This window comes from Poecilia reticulata, linkage group LG9 (assembly GCF_000633615.1).
Source record: "Poecilia reticulata strain Guanapo linkage group LG9, Guppy_female_1.0+MT, whole genome shotgun sequence".
Lineage (NCBI taxonomy): Eukaryota > Metazoa > Chordata > Actinopteri > Cyprinodontiformes > Poeciliidae > Poecilia > Poecilia reticulata.
The window spans coordinates 5925635-5949738 of NC_024339.1; the positions used below are offsets into that span (position 1 = coordinate 5925635).

General features: G+C 40.7%; 1 protein-coding gene across 2 annotated transcripts in view; it reads right to left on the reverse strand.

Moving 5' to 3' along the window:
• The window catches only part of gnb1l (guanine nucleotide binding protein (G protein), beta polypeptide 1-like), a 33132-nt gene extending 18066 nt beyond the window's left edge, over positions 1 to 15066 (reverse strand). The window contains exons 1-4 of one of the 2 annotated variants that reach the window (XM_008417648.2): positions 14970 to 15066; positions 5390 to 5524; positions 4875 to 5000; positions 4265 to 4427 (exon numbers count right to left, since the gene is read on the reverse strand). In XM_008417648.2, the coding sequence (XP_008415870.1) occupies positions 4265 to 4427; positions 4875 to 5000; positions 5390 to 5499 (399 nt within the window). In that variant the 5' untranslated portion in view covers positions 5500 to 5524; positions 14970 to 15066. Of the gene's footprint in view, positions 1 to 4264; positions 4428 to 4874; positions 5001 to 5389; positions 5525 to 14958 lie in introns of both variants that reach the window. The other variant, XM_008417647.2, reaches the window with a different exon arrangement.
• Between the last annotated feature and the right edge of the window lie 9038 nt (positions 15067 to 24104).

The window sequence follows — 24104 nt, forward strand, 5'->3', positions numbered from 1 at the left end:
ACAACATCAGACATCTCAGTCCAGAAATGTGCAGTTCTAGGCACATGCAAGATACTGCGCAGAACCCTCAAGCTCCCAGGCCTCTGGTAGAGAACTCGAGCTCAGAGGATGTAAGAAACCACTCGCGGAGGGTGAGAAGGGAATTTTTTTTTTTTTATACAGCATTTTTATAATAACTGAAGGTGACATAGTTTCTTGGTTGTGCTATATAATGTCGCTTTGTGCCTGGAAAATACACAACACCTCTCCTTTAAATACTTCAGTCCAAATTGTTGCATTCAGCTAAAAGACCTCAAAGTCTTTTTAATCTGCACAGTAAAATGTTCACATTTTCTCAGGTTAAAAACATAAACATTCATGTATTTCATTGCAAATTTCTTAGCTAGAACAACACAGTGGCGCATAATTGTGATGCAGAAGGTTAAAGATGCACGGGTTGGTGTTTGTGGTGTGAAGTTGTGTTCAGAACTAAATCTTACCAAATATTTTGGTGCACTTGAAATAAGACAAAGTTAACTTAGAAGTAACTTTTTAGCAAGAAACAGGAGCTTGTTTTAAGTCAACAATTGAGAAAAAGTGGCAGATTATTTCACGTATAAGCCGTTACTTTTTCATCAATATCAATAAATCATTAAAACAAGTGAAGCCGACATCAGAACACATTTGGTTGCACTGCATTTTATTTAGCAGTATTAAAGCATAGGGGATGGTAAATTCAAACAGAATTACAGTACGTGAAAAATAAATAAATTCAAAAAATATTTTCTAACGTTTCTTCTGCTTCACAATTGTACTAAATCGAGTGTTGGTCTATCACACACATTTCGAATACATTACTTTGAAGTTTGTGGTGTGGCAAAATATGAAAAGACTCAGGGGTGATAAAAACCTTTTATTTGCACTGTATTTAGCCTAATTAAATTCAAATTATTTTTGTATATTTACCTTAATGAATCTGTCTTCACGACTAGAGGAAGGCTACATATTTTGGGGGAAGCACACTTGCGGGAGCAATATCTGTTTACAAGCTGCAAGTTATAACCTGCCTGCAGATTTCAAACATCACAGCTGCAACCAGAATCATGTCATTATAATTACAGTTTTTTCTTTTTATTTGTTTAGTTTTTTTTTTTTAGATTTCCACAGATCATTCTACCACCAGCTAGCACTTAGCTGTCTGTAATCCATCCAGCTACAGCCTGACCCGGTGACATGAGCCCCGTTTTCCCTGCACACGTTGGAATCGACTTCTAATAAAAACGATGGAGTGATAAAGTGTGCGCGTCTGTACCCACATTAGGGGCAAAACTAACTCCTCCGGCTTTCTCCCGGCCGACGATTCGCATATTCATCGTCATTAGGCCTCACGTTAAACAGCCCTTTAAGGGAGTGATCTGTATTTTATCACTAGGCCACATCTGTCCTCCATGTTTACCTCTGCGTGCCTGACAAAGGGAGCTTTTAAGGCTCCTCTGTGCCTCAGGTGATCTCTGTTCTTGTGTGGCATCGAACTGCCCCATAAATAAAACATTCATGCTATTAATTAATGGTTCTGCCACAGCAGTTATCTGCTGCTGGCAGGAATGTCAATGTGAGCAGTAAATAGAGAAAAAAAAAACCTCAGTAGGAACTTTTTGTTTTGTCTACTTTCAGTCATATATCCAAATACTGACCTGTTTTGGGTTTCTTTTTTTGCACATGGTAAATCACGCTATTGTGCGTGCTTATTGGCATGAGCCTGTGCATTGTTTCTGCAGAAATTCGTTAATGAGGGTGTTTTACTTGCACATGCATGATAAGCATCTGTCTTGGCCCGTTATGTCTGTGGAATGGGGTGGAGAAGCCAAATGACAAAATAAAAAAAATTTAAAAAAAGGAGGGCCGCAGTCCGTTTTGGTCTGCCTTTAATGGCTGCATAGGTGTGCCTCTGTCTGTGTCTGTTGGGACAATGGCATTATTGAGGTGCTGGGAGTCACAGGCGCCCCGCTGGCCGGGCATGCCGGACCTGGGGGTTAGCGGAGGCACGTCTGACCGGATCAGGTGACCGCCCCCGGCCCTTTCAAGTTGCGCGTAACATGAATCTGGAGGCAATAAAAGATGGCTGAATGAGCTTTTGGCTGCCTTCTCCCCATCCAGTCTCACCTCTCAGACAGTGGCTCCACACAAAAACCGTACAAGCTCGCGGGCGTCGTGAATTAACTACGAGACGGACAGAAGTGTGATCTCATTCCAAGTTAACTTCTTTCTTCTTTTTTTTTCTCCCTGTGGATTCAATGTGTAAAGCAGACGCCTGGATTATTTCATCAATCAAAACGGATTTCGTCATTCGTTACCGTCTGAAACTCACAATTTAGCTTACTCTCGTAGGATCGCTGAGGGCTATTAGGTGCTTTAGACAAGAGCATTCAATAAAAAGGAAAGTCACCAGACGCGACCGTAACCGACCAATATTTAGCTCCTGGTTCAGATTAAATTCTTCCACAGAGGTTTAATAAGGAAAACATTCTGATTATTGTTTGACAGTTCCTGGCCTAAAATATTAGATTTACAGTGTTGGCGAGAATTTATTTAGATAACAATCCCTTGGTAAATCGCAGAGAAGCCGCACACTTTTGGTAGCAGTCAACAAGCCTCTGGCGTGATTCTGGTTGGATGTTTAAGAACTTATATGAATTGGAGTTCATTTTAAATTGGTTGGTTTCCAGCACAGAAACCAATCAGTGTTCATATATTTTCAATAGGGTGGAAGTCCAGGTCACTCTAGAAGTCTAGTAGCTCGCCAGACCCCAGGATTATGCTACCACCACCATGCATGACATTTCGTCTTTTACTATGACTAAATTGGGTTATCTTGGACTCGTGAAACCATGAAACTAGTTTTGTAAAATTGCATTTAGGTTTACGCATCAGTTTTTATAGCTGCCGTTTCTGTTTTGGTTGACAGCCAGTTATTTAGTCATAATTTTACTGACAAAAAAATTACAACAGTTTTCAATAAAAAAAAAATAAAAAATTCCTTCCTGCAAAAGCACTAAATAAAATCAAATCCTGAAAGAGGCGAAGTGTGATATAAATGCTTGACAGTTTTGTTCGGTTTTAAAAAAAAAACAAATGAAAATGCTGCCTGAGACGTAATCCAGTCAGATTTAATATTTGTCAAATTGAAAAAGGAGAGTCAGAAGGAAGTAATGAACTGAAGTATTTAACATCGTAATTACAGTAAAACTGTTACACATTATATACATACACATAAAGTTGAGGTAAAACAGGCCAAATCTTAACGTGACATACCTTTAGATAATTAAATGTTTTAAATTTTTGAAATGTGTAAAGTTTTAGGTTGTTGCACTACTGGCATTGCCTTTACAATTTTTAATTTAAAGAAGAATTGTCTGTATATTTTGAGTACGAAACATTATATTAAGGATTTTTGGCTTTTAAAACGTAATAATATTTTTCAAAAGTTACATAGAGAGTTGTAAATGTTTTATGTCGGTGTAAAAATGGTGAAAGGACTGAATTTATGTAACGCTTTTCTAAAAGTACTTACAACTCAAGGAGCTTAAGATTAAAGATACTTTCACACATTGATACACAATTTAAGGCAAATCAACTTTAAACTATCAGATGCAATTCAAAAGGTGTAGATTGACATTTGTCTTTAAAGTTGATTGTGATATAACCAGTCCGTCCAGGAAAACAACGCTACAAATCCATTTATAAAATCTCCAGATTAATGACACTGTGTTTGGTATTAAGTTCATGCTCATCCCTGCTGTTTTTCTAATGATGTCATTCTGATTACTGTTTGACGGTTCTTGGCTGCAGATTTTATGTTTATGTATCATGTTAAGTCTTGACAAACTCGCTCGCAATCCTTGAGCGGATTCAGAAATAAGAAAGCAGCTCTTGCAACATAGTTATCCGTTAACAAATAACAGACTAAAAGCCAAAATGAAAATAAAAAAAATAAATAAAACATTAGATTTCAATGTCAACAAAGAAACTGTTGACAATTCTTTTGCACTAGTGCACTGCTTATTACACTAGTAATAAAAGGATGCATGTTGCCTTCGGGTTGGCAACAGAAGTGAACCAGTGGCAAATACAAATGTTGTCTAGCCAACTACCGATAAATTAGCTCTAACCCGTAACAGATGCAAAAAAATTAGCTAGCTAGCTAGAAAGGCTATATTAGCAGCTAGTTACCGCTAGACTTAACCAACTCAAATTTTAGAAATACTCTTTGTGCCTGACCTCTCACCTCTTCGGTCTGCAGGCCAGCAAAGGCCAGCAGGTAGCTGGATGGGCTCATTTCCAGCACGGAGCACTGACAGAATCCAACACTGCCCGTCCACACGGAGTCCAGTGCCTCGCTGCGGCCTTCTGTCAGATCCCACAGGCAGACCCGCATGTCACGTCCCTGACTGTTCCATTTACAGAGAGAAGAAAAAGGGACAAAAGCTATATTTATTAAGATCCATACACAAATGTATAGTCAGCTTAAACGGTTACTCTGAGATTTAAAAACATTTATTGACAGTAGTCTATGCTTTACTAAATAAATCCTTACATTCTGTCTTCAGAGTCAGTGCAAGTCGACACCAAACAGTTCAAACACTCGGCTTTTTATGAACAGAGTCTTATTTTCCAACGTCACCGTTGAAAAAAAAACACAAAATATGCAAAGATGTCCAAACTGCACTGGAGTAAGAAGTGAGAGTGGCTCACTTTCTTTATTATGTTTGCCTCTAACCAAAGTAAAAAGTCCTAATGTGGTAAAACAATAGGAACAGACGAAGGTAAAGTTTTGCAGGTGGGTCCAGCAGCAGGTGTCTGCAGACCAACCAATAGGAGCGGATCTTGAGACTTACCTGATGAGAGTATCTCCTGTCTGCAGCGTGCTGACCCAGATGACTGAATTACCACCATGACCCTCCAGAACCCGCTCTGCCCTCCTGCTGTTCAGGTTCCAGACGTGGACGGCGCCTTTTGCAGACCTGCAAAATCGTACAAACACCCGGTTATTTACAAAGTCTCTACTGCAAACGTACAAACAGCAGATTTGTTATTTGTTTTATTCTAAAAAATACAGAGGTTTTGTCAATAATCTACTGAGGTATAACATAAAACATTTTTTAACATTACTCAACTCACAGCTCTACCCATAAGTTATTAGATAAGTTTTTTTTTTCTTAAATGGAAAATGGATATAGATCTAATAGTTATTTAATTGCAGTTATTAATATGTTGCTCTCTCAGCAAATTACCTCTTTCAGTGTGTGTATAGTCCACTTAATGATTGGATTCCTGAATTAGTTGACAATTATCTCAACAATCAATTAATTGCGATTAATCGGATTAATCGTTTCAGCCCTAGTTGACTCACCCAGAAAACAGAAGGGGGGTGTCGCCTCTAGAGCAGCTGAAGTGGAGGGTGTTAAGAGGAGCGCCGGCCCCTCTTAAGGTATAAACGGGACATGGAGTTGGACGAGACATCGACCAATCAGGTGCAGGCCAAACACTGAAAGAAAAAATTACATTGGACTCCATTGAAAACATGCCTTGGTGACCGATAAAAACTGTGCTTCTGCAACTTCTGCAAAGCCCTCCAACAAAGAGATGAGATCAGCCAAGTCATTTAGTCAACAAACAACCAGCTACGACTTTGTTGTTGCACAAACCTCGAACAGAGGCAATCAGAGATTAGCTCCCTTTTGCCTTCAAGCTTTTGGTTTAACACAGGACTCGGTGTCTTCATTTCCTATGTTCTCTGTAAGTACAACCACCCTCCTACCTTTTTTTTATGATTTCATGTGATAACAACTCTCTTACTCAACGCATCATAAATCAAAAGTCGTGACACTTTAATTACAGTAAACACACAAGAGATTGGGGCTCGTCATTCCTCCCCCGATCAACAGCCGTTGTCCCAGAGGCAAAGGTAACATCTCAGACTTTCATGTCGGTTGTTGGCTGGGCAGGCGAGGAAACCGAATCAACCACAGACACGCTGTGAGGAAACGACTCTCCTACGTGAGACTCGGCTAATCTTCTCATGCGAGGAACTCTTCATGACTCTTGGTTAAATCTGATGTTTTTACAAATACCCGTTTAAGAAAAATCAAGGTGTTGCACGGATTTTAGAGGTTGCATTCCTTGAGATCTTACTCCATCCAGCGTATATTGCATCTGATCACGACTGAATGAACTCTTTGACGTCGTGAGTCAGCAACACAGGAACAGCTAAAGTAAATCCAAAAGTTTTCTAGAACATTTTGAAATACAAGAAACAATGTGAAATCATAAACTTAATGTAGCATTCAGGTGTGCTTGGCAGGTTAAAAAGCGGCGATCTGCCTTCCTGGTTTACTTTTACTCATCATGGCCCCCTGCAATCAGCAGACACTGAAACTGGAGCCTGAGGCATTCAGAAGCAGCTCATTTCAGGAGGTTAGTGGTTAAATTGTCCATGTCAACCTGTGAAGCAGAGAGACAGAGACCCCCGACAAGCCCGCCTAATTAAGCTCAAAGGACCGCAGTCACACAAGGACACAGTCGGTACGCCAGCTCCACAAGAACTGGTAAACAGTCTTCTTACGCTAGTTCCGATTTGTTCTTTTTGTCGCCTTTTGTTCGTTTTTTTGGGGGGGGGCGTTGAGGCGTTGCACGTCTGGACAATATTTTTTCCCTCTGGTTTTGGATGATGGGCAGCAGGAAATACTTTTATTCTTAATTTTGGACAGGTGTTATGATGCGCAACCGTGGCAACACGGTGATGTTTTTACAACTGGGAGCAACTGACTAGCATCCAAACAACTTAACTGATACCTGAATGTCGACGACCAAAAATCCCTGAAGTCTTAAAAAGGAGGTTTCATGGATGTAAGCAGTGAAAGGAAGAAGTTCAAACTCTCTTCCATCAATCAAAATCTATTCACACTAGAGCAAGCATCAGACATCTGACTCCCACATCTCTCTGCCCAACTATCCAGTCAAACACAGATTAAAAAAAAAAAAAAAAAAAAAAACGAGTGGCTAAAGCAAGTGAGGAGGATTAGCAGTTTTTGCCAACAGATGATGCTGACATCCAAGATCTTCTATTGTGGAATATCGTCTCCAAATATTGAGTTGTCAGAATGTCATGATAGTCATTAGACTTTCATACAGTAACAGTCTTCAGTCAGAGTCCTGATTTGTTGCAAGACTGACTGCTACTGGAGACGAGTTACGACAACAATATTTAGTTTCTCTTTGGGGTGAATAAAGTATTCCTGTAGTTGAATGGACTTAAATTGAATGCACCCTTCCATTATTATTTTTAATTCTATAAATCCAAAAGTAATACATGCACAAAAATTATGACTGCTTGAGATATTAGTATTTATCAATGAGGACGAATCAATCAGTCAGCGTTGGGAATTGGATGGTTTTACAAATATCTAGGAATCCTACACAATTTTCAAGGCAAAATTCTATTTAGACAATCCACGTATCCATCCGTCACACATGGCCGCACACAATAAGTCCAGATAATCTTTTATTTAAAAATCAGGGTAGTAAACCTACAGGGAACCATATTACATTCCAGACTTTTCTGGCCTGTGTACATCCCTGTTGATCAGGAGACCTGAACTTTCTTTTCTTTCTTTTTTTTGGATCACTAAATGAATCAAAACTGAAAAATCAAACTTTTTTTCCAGTATATAAACACAACAACAAACAGAGGTATCTTTGACTAACTCTGTCATGCAATCGGGATGTTCTTTGATCCCTTAATTTTCTGCTGGATTCAAAACGACTTTCTCAATCAAAGAACCAGCAGCACACGTTTAACTTCAAGGTCAATGTTTGTTACATAAAACAGCTGAATTAAAACAACATCTTAGAAAGACAAGAAGTGCAATTTCCTGAAATTGTAATAAGGCTTCCAAGAAAACTCCAAAACTAAGACAAGTCTGGAAAAACCTGATCAGGACACCGCTTGTATTTATACGCATCTACAAAGTAAACCAATAACTTTGTTTTGGTGTTGTATATGAAAGGGAAGGTAAAAAAGAAAAGAAAATCATTGAGTTTTTGTTAGGGGGGGTTTATCTGTTAAGCCGTTCCTCCAGTGAAAGGTGGGTATGGCTGCATTCCTGAGCAGGAGGCTCATCCTGATAACAGGTGGATTAAGCATCGCTTATTGTCCTCTTGCAGGAAGCTTGATGAAGCTCTGAGTCAGAGAAACAACAGCAGAAAACTGGCTCCTCTCATTGTCTAAAAAACCAAAAGCTGCAAATCTTTCCACCCATGTGTCATAACCAGCTGTCAGTCAAAGAAACAACTTCCCAGGCCAGGAACAAGGAGCAAATGAACTGGCTCCTCGGTGGCAGGTTTGGGAGAAAATGCAACAGTTTAGACATTTAAAGCAAGCAGAAAAACTACCTTCTAATTCAGAAGCTGGAAATGACTTTAAACCCGGAGTAACTCTGTTCAACTTCCAGATTTAAAATCCAATGGAATTTGTTCCGTAATTTGCTCAGTGACCAAATTAACTCCTGTTAGCAACACGATCTAATAACAATGTATTTCTTCTTTTTTGTTTTGTTTTCTTTTGCTACTTTAAAAGACTTGTAGAACCAAGTTTAAAAAAAGAGATTTGATGTTGTACAAATTATCAGGAGAACCAATCAGTCTTTTCCAAGCCAATGCCAATTTTAGGTTTACTTCAGATTTTATTTTATTTTATTTTTTCTTTTACTTGTCGGTTCAGATTTGGACCAATTTTGATTTTATTTAGGATAGCCAAAAATGTGCTGCAGGTTCACTGACAGAGAAAGACATTTTAAATATAATAGAACAAAAAGAAAACATGTATCTTAATTTATGTTGCAAAACATATCCTCCTATTTTTTTATTAAACTCAAAAAGGTTTAATGAAATCAAAGAACGTGATGTTGGTTAGTGTATTTATAGCAAGAAAATAGAAGTTCTTAGTCTTAACACATTCACTGATTAAGGGAAAAAATATATATAATTTCTCAGTATTAAACCTGCCAATCACAGATCAGAGCCAAAAGAAAAAAAGAAAATTGCACGGTTCAGATTATCCAGCTGATCAGTGCAAAAGGTTCATGTTATGAAATAGTGAGGTTTGGAAATGTATGTTTCTTGTTCCTTAATTGGTTGTCTGGTAAATATGTCAATGATTTCTTTGTTTATTTTCCACTTTACTATTCAGAAGTTCCAATATTTGCACAATATTTCATATATCTGTGGTTACAACATTTCTAAAGATAAATCAGGCAGTTTAACTAATTGGACTTGAGCAGCTTTTTCACCTAATTGTTTTTTTTTTTACCCTTTACTTGGGTGATTTCTTGAATCTACACTTGGAAAACCTCATATTTACTTAGATGCTACTAGAACCAAAGCAACATATAAGTGCGTTTGCCACTTTATCCCCAAAACCACAAGTTCCTCCTGGGAGTGCTGCCACTCTTTTTGTTTTGTTTTTTCCAGGCAGCAGCCATTTCCAGTCCCTGAAACTGCCTCCAACAATGGCTCCTGTTGTTGTGGCTGCGAGTGGGTCACCCACAAACCCAAACACAAACACGCAGCGGCTCGGGAAAAGAGACAGATACTGCAAACAAACAAACCATCGGCGAGATGTCACTCAAACGGACCCTTAGAGCCTTGCTCGCCAACTGACGGAGGTGGCCAAGCAAACAGTCCGGCTGACTTTTGTCAAATTCTTTCTATTGAAATCTTGCAAGTGTGCGTTTTGCTTTCCAGTTTGGCTGTAGAAGATGGGACTTTTTTACAAACAGCCGACTAGATCCATCCCACACGCGTTCTGCATCGGTTTGCAGAGGGAAAACAGGTCAGCAGAACTACGCTTCACCCGGTTTACATCCTGGAGAAGGTTCTTTGACTTACAGAGAAGAGCAATGAAGATGCGTTATTAAACCCGGGTGCCACGGACCAGGCCGTAATAAATCAGGTTGACTGGTTAATATACAGGAGCCAGCAAGAAGAAGAGTACCAAGGCTCCTGCTGGCCTCCAAACAGATAAGACAGCTTGGGGGTAATCTGACTCTAAGACTGTGGATAAAGGCAGTTTGTCTCTTCTTGGGCTGTCAGTCCACACCTACCAGGTAATTAGGCCTAATTATGAGAGAAAGGTCTGCTTCCCCTTCATGTTATTAAATAAGAGCCAGCCTCGTCCGCCAAGGATCTCTCAACACCATCGAGGGGGCTGGCGACCTCCAGATCAAACAGTCACTATCTGTGCCCCCTCATGCCCCCACGACTGCAGCAAAGCCCCCCTCTCCTCATCTTCATCGCAGCGTGTGTCAAGCTTATTCGTTATGATATTCTGCATCAAAGTTTAGAGGCGAGAGAGGGATGCCTGTCCACATTCCTCGCTCTGTACAAAGTATCATGTGATCCCAGCAGCAGCTACCCACCTGAGTTGCCCCCTTTGTCAAAAATAAGATGTGCCATTCATAAATAAGAGCGAGCAGGAAGGGAGGGGCATGCCCATCACAAGGGTGTATTATAGGAGCTTTGTAATGGGCCCGCTTCACGGGAGCCAATACGGAGGATCCGGAGATGCGAGCTCCGATATCGGACCAGTCGAGCATGAGATGTGAGCCGAACGATGAAAACCCAAAACCGACACCTGGCGAAGAAGTTCCTGTTAGGCGTGGCTTGGCCGACAGTAAAACGTTACGGTCTCGAAACTACTACGATTTCTCAGACAAAGTAAAATAATTTCACAGACGCCAGAGAAAGCGACTGGACGTTTCAATTTACGTATGAAGCACAAAGTAGCAGCAACTCAATTCACCGCTTAACCAATCAAAACCCTCATTTTTTGCCCCACTTGGCGCCTTACGACCCATTTCACACAATGGTTTTTCATGTATTTTCATGAATTACACAAATGAGCAACCATAAAGCTATTTAAATCTACCGTATAATTTGATTCAATTGCATGTTATTTGCTGAAGAATTCATGCAACACATTATTTCCACTTCTTCTGGTTCCTATCCCTGGTTGGGTCAGTCAACTTTCAAAAATATTAATAAAACCAAACAATAGTAATCAACCTTTTATGGGAAGACGTTATTTATTGGAGGTAGGGTTGGGCGATATGGAGTTAAAAAGTTTTATCATGGGGTTTGGTGTACTATTATAGCAATAAAAATGACAATAACTATTCATTACTTGTTACTATGACACAGTGATCAAAACCTGACAAACACAAATGCTGCTTTTGGAAAACACCCATTTGGGTAACACTTTATTTGAAGGGGTGTGCATAAGACTGACATGACACTGTCATAAACATGACATAACACCTGTTATGAACATGAAGAAGTCTTTATGTTTATGACAGTTGTCATGAAGTGTCATTCAGTAAATAATTACACTTTTAATGCAAAGTTGCTCTAAAAGTTGCATTGAAAGTCCATTAAAAATGCCAACTTTGCATTAAAATGTCATTATATACAAAATTGTGCAAAGTTGGCACTTTTAATGGACTTTTAATGCAACTTTTAGAGCAACTTTGTATTGAAAGTGTCATTATTTACCGAATGACACTTCATGACAACTGTCATAAACATTCATAAAGACTCCTTCATGTTCATGACAGGTGTTATGTCATGTTTATGACAGTGTCATGTCAGTTTTATGCACACCCCTTCAAATAAAGTGTTACCCACATGGTAAACCCAGTTCTTTAGCATGCCATATGTATATCATATAAATGAATGTGATTTTTAAGCACTAAACTGTTCACACTAATTGCATTTAATCATATTTTACTGATATTTATTGATACTCTCATTGATAAAACAATGGAGAAAATACTAAAACTGACAATCCCCACAAAACTCATGGTTTTAGGGAATTTTAAATAGCATTAATTGGAACTTATTGTGACAACAACAAATCAAAATTCTTATAATAATAAATGAGAAACGATGCGATAAATGCCCACCCCTAATTTGAACCATAAAACATTTAAATACAGTAGACTGGATCTAGATTACTTTAAATCAGGGACGTCCAAAGTTAAATACAACACAGAGTATTTGTGTTTTATAACCAATCTTTTTTAGAAGTAAAACCATGTCTATGTCGACATAGACGTGGTTTTACTGGTTTTACCCAGGTCAGATTTGATGTAATTTATAAAACTTGGTGAAATATAGCAATCATTTTTGGAAGAAAGTCACTAAAATCTTTTTCTTATAACAGAATAAAAATTTTTAAAAAATCAAACAACTTTAATAGTTTTTTTTTATTGCAATCTTCCCAAATGTCTTTACCATTTTTTTTGCCCACAAGTTCTTTTAACTTGTTAATTTTGGCCCATGTGACAAAAAGTGTGGCCACCCCCACTTTAAATCATTGATCAATCTCAATGCACGGCCTAATCTTTGGCTAACCCATCGTATCTCATCTATTCAGAACCCTTATTTTAATGTTACTATTTTACTGTCTGAACCTAATGGTATTTTTACCTCGCGGGCTGGTCAGTAGGTGGTGAACTCACCATTAGTCAGCCCTTCTGTCCTGACCCTCCCCCTTCTAATGCAAGTCCTCCTGAGGAGGAAGCCAATGTGCCAAATAGAGAGCAAGCTCCATTACTGAGGTCCAGTTGGAAAAAACAGCAAGGGAAGCGTCACGCCCTTTATTGTGTCTTGGTGGGGGTATCGAGGCTGGACAAACAGACCAGTGTCAGATAGAGGCTGAAGTCAGACACAAGTGCACCAACACCCACTGTCAGTCACAGATCCAATGAGCGGGAAGCGGTAGCATTGTTCGCATGAATGGCGTGAATGCTAAGCAGGGGCCATGGCAGATAAGGGCTCAATGCCTTGTGGGTGTCGCTGAGCCAGTCACAGATGGAGCAGCATGTCAGGAAGACCTGATTTAAGAGGTTCTGACTGTGGTCAACAGGTACCAGGAGCCTTATCTGTTTGCATTATCAGCCATTTCCTCCGTGAGGTCATCTACCTGGGCACTACAGCACAAAGGGACACAAGAGGGTTGACAGCTCAAGTGTCATCGTACATCACCACGCATTTTTTTTTTTTTTGGGTGTGATGGGTCTTCTGGATATGGGGTGGATTTGGCTGTGAATACAGCTAACACATGAGAACAAGGAAGGACTTATTGTGCTGTAATCCCAATAATGCAACTAGAGATTAAGAGCAGGGGAGAAAAAAAAAACAAAAAAAAAAAACAGGAGTTACAGCATGTCAAACACGACACCCCTCACTGGTTCAGCTGTCAGTCATGTTTAGGGAGGTATGAGCAAGTTGGTGCACACCAAACTAAGAACAATTATTTTTTGGCAGAGTTTAACTATTAGTACATAGTGGAGATCTTCCAGAACTCAACCTTGTAAATATTTAATAAACCTGTCAAAGTAGTGCACTCTCACTACACCCCAGTTGAAAATGGATAAAAAGCCTTAAAACAACTTCATCTTGTATTGGAGCAGAATAATCTAACGCTGAAAAATGTTGACATTAACTGTTTTTATTCTAAGCATATTTATTCAGTGGCGAACAAGAGTCCATGCCGAGAAATAAGTGTTTTCAATAAAGTCGTCATCAGTGGTGCAATTATTGGATCCCCTGCTGCTTTGCAACAATCCATTTTGGCAACAGGACAATGCTCTGTGTTTTACTTTTTTTTTTTTTTTTTTTTTTACAACCCTCCACAGCTCTGGGTCCTCTTTTATGCTTTCATCTCTTCATCTTGTGACATACTTGATTTTGTTTTCAATCATCAGGTATTTCAAATATTGTAATTGATTTCAGACACTCTAACATGTTCCCATTGCCTTTGGAAAACCAAAAACAGAACAGCATCACAGATAACTCCACCGCACTAAGCAGTTGTCTTTTCCATCTGTCTCCACAACAAAACCTTCATTTGTGTTTTCTGCCTACAATCTCACCTTAGTCATAGGGTTCCAATTAAAGTACTTATGTTCATAAAACTCTACATGTGCACATTTATGATTGTAGGACAGAAATGCCTCACGAGGAGCCATTTGGCAGATTATCTTTAATGGTTCCTATGGAGACCAGGTGAAGACAAGATGATACCGACAGCTTTGGACATATTTTCCCATCTTACTGTGGTAACATAATTATGAGTCATTGTACCATCATGGAATGAGTGGATTAAAAAAACAGGGGCGTTGATGTCAGGTTTCATTTTTACCACAGAGAAACAGAAAGTCGTTGATTACCAACCAGAAGTTCCAAGATACTCAGATCAATTTTTAAAGGTTTTTTTTAAATGCTTCATTTAAATTCGTTTTGAATGGAGCAATAGGACGGACTGTACAGATGATGACTTTGTTAAAAATAAATATTTATTAACATTAGAATGTTTCTTTTCTGCAAGAATGTAATCAAATAATGATTTACTAATAGAAAAACCAATTGAGATCTCGAACACGTCTTATCCATGCAGCTAAAAAAAAAAACCCTGGGATTTAAAATAAGGATTGTCAAATAATCGTTGACATTTGTCTGCTTTTAAAGTAGCTCAGCACTCTGCGTTATTTGTAAAGACCATGTTTAGGTCTGTTTGGCACTGATTGCAGTATGAACGTATGCTAATCTGTTCTTTGAACGGAGCTTGATGCCATCTTCTCCAATGGTGTCCAATGACATTCTCCAGTCGGAAGATTAACCTAATTTTGAACCCAACCAGCTTACAAATCCACGAAACAATAGTTTCTTAATGTTTGAAAGACAGAAGCTGAGCAACAAACTGGCTAACTATAGCTAAACACTAGCAACAACCCACAGCTAGAACTACCAACACTGCACAGACAGTATAGTTACTTGGCGGCTGTTGTCAGCCTGCTTTCACCGTCAGTCTAGAGAGCAAAAAAAGAAACCCAACCCACTAAATGTTTAGAAAATAAGTACCAAATAAGTACCATGTCTGGAAGACGGCGGTGCTGTCAAGAGTTGCCAGGGAAACTGAATTTCAAAGAGGACCCCTTCCTTTAGGAGGAGCTGCCCATGTAAGTGCCTGATCAGAAACGTCACTCACTCGCGCTCTCTTTCACAAAAGCAGTTACACACACAGGAGCGCGCGTCTTTCCCTCTCTCTCCGTGTCCTTCTCACTCATCACTCTCACGTGAATAATACTTTGACTTCTATGAACAGTCGCAGATTCTCAATTAGGTTTAGCTCTATACTTGAGAGTATTTTAATATATCTGTACCATTATATTGAATCTGTGTTGCTAAAAGTGATTCTCCCCAGTCTTAAGTCTTTTGCAGTCTTTAGCCCCCCCCCCGCCCCCCCCGAGTAATATGAATTTTAATAATGGCCTAGTTAAAGCCCAGAGAAAAATTTTATTGAAAGATTGAAAGTGGCAAGACCAGAAAAATTGAGGGTCACAGTTGCTCTCAGTCCATTTTGACTGAGTTCAAACCATTCTGCGAAGGAGAACGAGTCTTTATGTGCACATCTGTTAGAGACATTTCCTTATGGTTCAAACCTTTCAGAGGGGTTGTTTCATATTTATCAATTACATTCTGAGATTATTTACCGTTGAGACATGTGATCATAGCATTTAGACGACTGAGGAAAAAGAAAGAAGTAAACAGAAACAAATATGAAACTTGTTCATCAGCACTATTTAGATCTAAAGCCTGATGGCATTTTGATGGCATGCTGGCCTGGAGAATAAAAGGAAAAGTTGGCTTTAGCTCACTCTGAATGTATCAAAGTAACACGTCACATTTTTCATTAAGAAGATCTACTTTCATAACTGCTCTTGTAATATAGCAAAATATATTATTTTGTAGTCTTGCATAAAACAAAGAAAAAGCTTTTGCAATAAACACAGACTGAGGCATCATCCATTTCAGTCTAATTGTGAAACGGAGACAGAAAACACTGGTCTCTAATCCACTGAGCACACAGGCCTCTTTCATAGGAGCGCTGGGAAAAACCTTTATTTGTCCATTCCTATCATGGAAAAAGCGACTTTCATGCCCGGCTAGGCCCGAGCTGGAAGATTAGCTGAAACTAGAGTGCTTTAAACCTCTTCTGTGGACTTGGATTAGAGTCAGTCAATCTCCCTGAACCCCCCCCCCCCCGCTGCCTCACCTCCCCAAAAAATGAAACAATAAAGAGTGCAGGTGGCTGAGCAGGAGAGAGAAAAGCAAGCAGAGTTTGAGACTAAGAAAATCAATCAAACTAAACATCAAAGTAACAGAGGAATACAATGATTTCACTAGATCAAAAACGTATAAGCGCTAAATGGAATGACCGATTTCAAACCAATTAGCGCTAATGGAAGTGCCAAGACAGTAAGCCCTCTGCAGGAGGGTGAGGAAGTGTCTCCTGCTCTGCCCAAACAGACAGCACTGCCGACATCATCATCAATTATTCCTGGCTTCTCACCTTACCCATAAGTTGGATGGTTGAAGAGGGATAATTGTCGGGGTGCCCTTGAGAGCAGGTGCCTTGGTCTCCCCGTGGGTCCAAGGGGGGACCGGGAGAGAGTGACAAGGGTGGTGGGGTGTGTCTGTGTGCCTTCTACGGTGTCACCCATCCCTGGAATCCCACTCCTGTTGCAACCCGGGGCAGGCAGGTCACTTTACAGCTCATCACCAAATTAGAAAGGCTGCGGGTCAGACTGGGCAACCAGCGGACCACGGTGGGATTGAAACGGATGAGAGATCTCTGAGGCTCCAGTCTGTTGGCATTCTGTCACCAGGCTATTCTCTTATCACAGAGAGGTACAAGTCTCTGGAAAAACTCATGAATAAACCTTAAAATTTGAACAACAACAAAAAAAATTTATATTTTGTTTTTCACATTTTTCTGGGATTTTACTGTGTGAATGTGAAGAAGAAGAAAAAGATTATATGAACGTTATTCTTGAAAGAAAGGCATGTAAAGTCTGGATTACCACACAACCACACAACAGGTAGAGGACACAGTAAGCCTAGTAGAAAACTGTGTACGGCAGAAAATGAACACTGTTGATTAACGTTAACATTTCATCCCTATACAAACACATGCTAAATGATACTGTGGGGACGCGCCTCTTCAGCAGTTTAGTAAAAGAGTGAATAGATGGAGCTAAATCACAGACAATTCTAGAAGAAAACATGGTACAGGTTAAGTTTGTGTGGTTTTGGTGAGGTGAGTGGTCACAGTCAATTTACTGTGGTAAGAGTTTTTGAACACCTGCCTTCTGGCAAGTGTTCAAAGTGGTAGAACGCTTCATCTGTCTACCATGATTAGGTGGTGAAGCCATTGCTCCTTTAAAACTACAAAATATGCTTCTGATCTAATCGTCCAGGGTCTTTGCCATCTTATTGTCTGTATCCCTGAATGCTTTTGACAATTTTCTTGATGTTTCTAAAATAATTGATGTTACTGTCAACTGCCCAGTTGTTTGAATTGTTCTTTATTCAGCACACCTGATGCAACCAACGAAAGCCTTTTGTTCCATACCTGAGACCACACCTGATAAGTGAATGCAGTCCTTACATTTTGTATCTAGCTAGCTCCTGGGACATTTTGGATTTTGCCAATAAACTTAACTTGTTGTGGACACTGTACATTTCTAATTTCATTGTATTCCCGGAGAAATTGTTAAGTCCAGTGAAGTTCATGAAGACCCAATAACTTGCCACTTATGTACAAATGCAGATCCAACAGTACAAATTAAATGGATGTATCAATTTCTCCAGAAAGCAGCTGTACATTTACAAAAAAAAAGTAGCAACCAAGCAATAACCAAGGCTGAAGCGTACCCTGGAACAGAAATGTTGCTGTCAATGGATAAGGAAGTTTAACACAAACATGGACTGAAAAGATGTCAACCAAGAAAGAAAAGTTCGTTCCAGACGGGAGCTAACTGGCCTACAGAGCAACTATGGAGTCAAGGTGAGGCCCATTAGTACCTGTCAAGCATGTAGGTGGAAGCATCAGGTTGTGGGTTTAGCTCCCAGTAGTACTGGTGCATAACACACTGTGAATTGAATAATGAAAGGAGGGCTACTTTAATGGACCCCTTTGGTAAAAACTAACTTGCAACACTACCAAACAAGTAAGAAACGGTCTAAAGTAGATCCAGAATTTCATATTTTATTGCCTGTTAGAGAGATTTTGTAGATGTACCAGAGCAGTACAAACCTCTATCAAATTACACTAAAATCACACCAAGGTATTTTTCTTAACTCTGAAATCAGTCAAGACTAGAACGTTGTAAGCACATGGATGAGCATCCATTAAGATGCATCTGTAGAGGAAGAAGATATGGTGCCTAGAAGTATGTGCCGGTATCATCACATGTGACGGTGAGGCCTTGCTGGCTCATGTTTTTCTTGGGCGTCTCTGCAGGTGAGAACGGAGGGAAGTCAGGGAGGGCGAGGAGTGACCGAGCTGGCTATCACTTTGAGGAGTGGAGCAAAATGCAGTTTTAATGCCACTATCAGCAACACCGAACCGTCCTCCCTTTGTGAAGTGAAAGGAGGAAACCCGGGTCTGGCTTAATGTTCTCATCAGTTCTTTTGTGAAACTCCCCATTTTTAAAGACGGAGCCGTTTCTCAAGGTCCTGTCCTCAAAAACGAGTAGAACAAGCAGAAATATAACCTTGCTGCTAAGCAGCAGAAACGGTGCTTAGCAGCAATCTTGAACGTACATGCCATGTAAATTCAAGATTTAATTGTCTTTATTTTATAGCGTTTAAGGGGTAACATTAAGCAAGTAGCAGTGTCATTGTGTAGGGAAGGAAGATGGACGGAGATGTAACTAAATACAAGGCAATCCTCAAAGATCTCTATCCGATCTGACTTGGAAAAAGTCATTTGCTCCCTTACATGTTTCCTCTGTTTTGGCCTTTTTGTTAGACTTAACAGTAAATGTATGTATCATCACAGCATTAAGTTTTTGGAAATGTATCCTACGGTATTTATCTAAGAAATTGATGTTTTAAAATGCTGACATTTTTTGAGTTATTTCTTCTTCCTCTTCCTCTTGTTATTATTGTGCATTTGTTATTCCAAAAAACATTACATTAAAATTGATGCTCTTATACAGTATTTTTTGGATGAACGTTTTACTGATGATATCTCTCTGATATCTACATCCATCCATTTTCTTTACACCCTTGTCCCTTGGTGGGGTCAGGGGGGTTGCTGGTGCCCATCTCCAGCTAACGTTCTGGGTGAGGGGCGGGGTCACCCTGGACAGGTCGCCAGTCTGTCGCAGGGCAACACAGAGACACACAGGACACACAACCATGCACACACACACTCACACCTAGGGACAATTTAGAGAGGCCAATTAACCTGACAATCATGTTTTTGGACTGTGGGAGGAAACCGGAGTACCTGGAGAAAACCTACGCATGCACAGGGAGAACATGCAAACTCCATGCAGAAAGACTGGGGCCGGGAATTGAACCCAGAACCTTCTTGCTGCAAGGCAACAGCTCTACTAACTGCGCCACTGTGCAGCCCATTTACATACATGTATAGTAGAATAATGTGTTATTTTTCTATCAATACTTTTGCCTTGGTAGTATTCAATGTCATTAATCCAGGCCACTATGATGTTTGGCAAAGTGTTGTCTGCAAACTTTCAATGATTCCAGCCAACATTCGGCAAACTCCAAAATGAATCATCATCATTGAACATTGGCTGGACGTTTGCCAGATGTTAACTGAACGTTTGCAGACAATGTCCATTAGAAAGTTAAAGGTGTTTTATTTTGACGTTCAGCGAACGTTGTCTGCAAGCGTTCATCAAACGTTCAAGACAACAAATGTGGACACAAGTAAATGCTGCACATGATTCTCTCCAGCTTGACCACACACGGTACAGCCACACTCCGTCTCATGCAAATACAGACCAGTGTCTTTCCTCAGATAAGCGCCAAAAAAATAAACCCAGTCGGCCATAACTACGTGCTTCTGAAGCACAGCTTACACAGCACATCCACAATTGAGTTCAGTGTTTATGTGAGAGCCTGATTCAATCACAAGCCACCCGCCGCTTTTATTAGCTAAACAGGACAGAATCTGTCAGACAGAAGCCACAAGGCGAGGTTGACGTGCAGTCTGTCTCCGCTACTCGACCCGTCTGCGACTTGTCCTAGTAGAAGGATGGCTGTAGCGTGGACATGACAATCCACGGGAGTTGTGATTTGTGCGCAGCTCAGGCCGAAGCAGTTTCTCCCATCTGCACCCAGATGTGCTGGCTGCAGTTTGGGGGAAGCAGTCAAGCAGTCATGGCAGTGGAAGACACTTTGATTTATGTGACGTGACTCAGAGTGATAACACCTGAGCCCTGAAGCGGACCCTGTCGGAGGGAAGCTGTCAGCTCGGTGCTGATGATTTCTCGGCTCTGCTGGTGTTCGGCGAATTCTGTCGGAAGCAAAAAGCAGTTTGTTAGGCAGCAGCTTGTAAAACGGATTAGCTCCTAAATTGTGTCAAGTTCAGATCAGAGAAGAAATGTGTCCTCTCTGGGCTGCTTAGGCTGATGTAACGCTGGATTTTTAAGATTTAGCTTCATTTCAAGATGTATTATCCAGACAGTTTAGGAAATGTTGACCTTGTGTTTTTTTTTTTTGGCAAGTTTAGAACAATTCAATAGCAGTAAAATATATTATATAAAAAGGGGTCTACCAAAGTCAGCAGTATTCATTGTCCTGCATCTATTGAACATTTTCACTAGTGAATGTATTGTGGTTGTGATTTTATGTGATATCACCTTATGCTGCTGTTACAGCAAAACGGCAGCCAAACCAGATTCAGTATAATTCGACTCTGCCTGCTTCGATCATTCAGGATTTGGAAATTTTCCATTCTTTTTTGTAAAATTTGCTGAAGTTCAGTAAAATTAGATAAAGAGCATCTGGGAACATCAGGTTTCACTGCTGGCGCCGATTTATTAATCGTACTTACATTTCTGTTTAGTTCTCTCCTTGCTTCCATGCATCTTCAGATCGTCATTGTGCACGATGATGATGATGATGATGATGATGATGATATGAAGGATTTTGGGTAGTGGTCAGTCCTGCAATGACTCTGAAAAGGGCTTTGATTGAGGGACGTTGTCATCTGTTGACTGTCATGAGATGCTCACAGCTCAATTTTCAGGCAGCAGACAATTTTCCACTGTAGCATGTCCTGGATGACATCAGCTGTTGGCAAGCACCACTAATCCACCTCCTTTACTTTTATCAATGACATTGTTCTTTAGTTTTAATGGCCTGACTGAAGCCCCGCCAGACCAGCTTGCCCACTTAGGGCCCTACTGCTCATCTCAGGGCTGGTTCAGTAGTCAACAACAAATCAATTCGGTAATTAAATCGACATGACGACTGATGTAGGGAAGGAAACTGTATCCAATCCAGCAGACGGTGACTAAGAGGTTGTTTGAGTCAAAATAAAGAGAACAAGACGTGACGCGTCCTGTTTGGATCCAGACATTAAAAGAATGCGAAAGTGATTTGTTTTTGCATGCAAACAGCTCAGGTTTAAACCGACACGATTTGGCAGCCGAGCACGCTCTCGCGCACACACACGTACACACAAACGTGGCTCCTTTGTTGTGTGCTGTCATCAAACATGAGCTCAGTAAATCTTTGTGCTGCCTCCAGAGGTAATAAGACGGCTTCCTGTGTGACAGAAGACCTGACTAAATGATTTAGGAGCTGAGGTTACTGATTGGAATCACTCTCTAGATGACTTTTTGGGGATTACATGAACATAAAGCAAACATCTTACTCGCCTACAGATAGATACCATTGTCTTCTGCGTAAGACTATTTGCTTCTACAGTAGATCTCCTTTCCAAACTGCATCCCAGGACAAGCCACATGTATTGAATTTAGGCCATTCCTGAGGGTATCCTGTTCTTATCAGGGGTCAGATAAGCTCACTTCACAGGCCCTCCACCTCTGCTGGATTACCAAAAAAAAAAAAAAAAAAAAAAAAAAGAAAAGCACCCTCACCTTGATCATCCTTTATCACTCTTACCTTTTCATCCAAATATGTCAAAAGAGGAAGCGAACGGTCAATGGGAGTTTTGCAGAGGGTACATTTGTTGCAAAAAGAGACTTGCTTACGTCAGAGCGAGGGAAAGAAATGAGACAACCTTGACATTATCAATTGGGAGTATGCAGCATGCAGATTGTGTTGGCACAGCACACGGGAGGGAAATGCTCTCGGCAGTGTGTGAAACTGTAATCTAAACATCAGGAAGAACCTTCGTTTTGGTTCTTCCTGATGTTTAGGGGTTGAGCACGACCCACCTAGGCCTTAGTCCTCAATGCGGCCATCACAGGTTCAATTGCTGGCCTGATGACCTTCCCCGTTCTCTCATTACCCACTTTTCTGTCAATTCACTATCAAATGAAGTCCATTAGGGCCAATAAACATTGAAAAAGGGGCAGAATTATGTAAAATAAATTTGTTTTAGCTTTACATTGAGTTATAATGTTATTGACTCATCAAAAACATACCTGCAGTGTTGCTTCGATTCTTTCTCATGCATGTTTACGAAATCCTTGAATCTCCTGTGGCAACCATTCAGCTGTGCAAAGTGCTTGGTTGGCCTATGACGGCCCTCGAAATGGTTTCCAAGCTCTCAGGCTCCTCCACTCAGCTCCATCAGACTACCCAGCATCAATTAGCAAACACCTGGTGAAACTGTGTATCTGCTGAGCTCATCACATGAGCTTCTTCTCAGTGAAACGCTGATAAAAACATTGCTAAAAGGTTAATAGAGGAGCCATGTTGTGATGACTTCCTGGAGGTGAAGTTTCAGAAATAGCAGGAGTTTTTGAAGAGACACAGGCCTAACTTCAAGTCATATATAACATAGACAACATTTTTATAACAACTGAAGGCAGCATAGTTACTTGAACTGTGCTACAAAATTATGCAAAGTGGTTGGAAAACATAATACTGCTCTCCTTTAAACTCCTGCTTTGATGGATGGCTGTCAAGACTCCTGATGAGAATCCAGACACTTTAATCAAAGAGACCTCTTTGCACACTACTTGACTGAAATCTGTAGGTAAATCCAATCGAGTACCTTCTTCTTAGACACCAAGTTCCCAGAAGATCCTGTTAAGATCCTGTTTGCAGCTACTACACTCCATCCACGCCCTGCAGGCAGCTCAGCATGACGGCTCCTGAGCCAGATACCGCCAGGGTAACAACAGCGGCCAAAACCGCGCCATATTCATCTCTCAACCAGTAATCCTTGCTCTGGTTTATCCTCTCCCTCACGTTTAACACATGTTTACACAAGGTTTGGATCCGTTTCTCCACATCCCAAAGCCTTAGCTGTGACTACAGCGCATTGCGACTAGCAAGTGTGTTTTAACATGTTACCTGAGTTCTGCTTTTCTCCCCCTCACCCCGAAGCAGGTCTGCTGGAGCTCAAGAGCTAAAGTGACAAAGACCCCGTGAATATCTGACTCACAGACAACTGTCAGCGTTCAATGGGCTGGATTAAAACGGAGCATAGAGCAGAGCGCACCCTGACATGTTGACATGTTCTGCTAAGTGCATTTCAAGGTGGATTTAACCCGTTTGCTCCATTGTGGAGCAACACAGGAGACACAATTTGTAAAACGGGGGGCCGAGCATTCTTGAGAGAGCGGCTGAAACTGTCCTCCCACCGTCTTTCTTGAGCAGGACCAACACCGGCTCGGTGCGCAGGGTGAACGAGGCTGCCGTGGATCTCGAGGAGGTTCAGGGGTTTCAGAGAGCTCTCTCCTTAACCAAACAAACACGATGGAATTTTCTGCTATTGTTGGTGCCCGGAGCTGAGTGACGGGGCCGCATAGCAGGGCCGGCTGTCAGCGGAGACAACCCGGGGTTCAAAGAGTGACCGTCGACTCTGACGGCGGTTGCCATCAAAACGTCTCGGATGGACAGGCGCATCAGCTGGGGGTGGAAATGTGCTGCATGATGTCTGCTGTCACACACTGTGCAAAAATAATATATACATTCTTATCATTTAGACTGGGGTGGGTTTTTTGGGTTTTCTTTTTTACTCAAAAAACATTTTCTTGATCAAATAC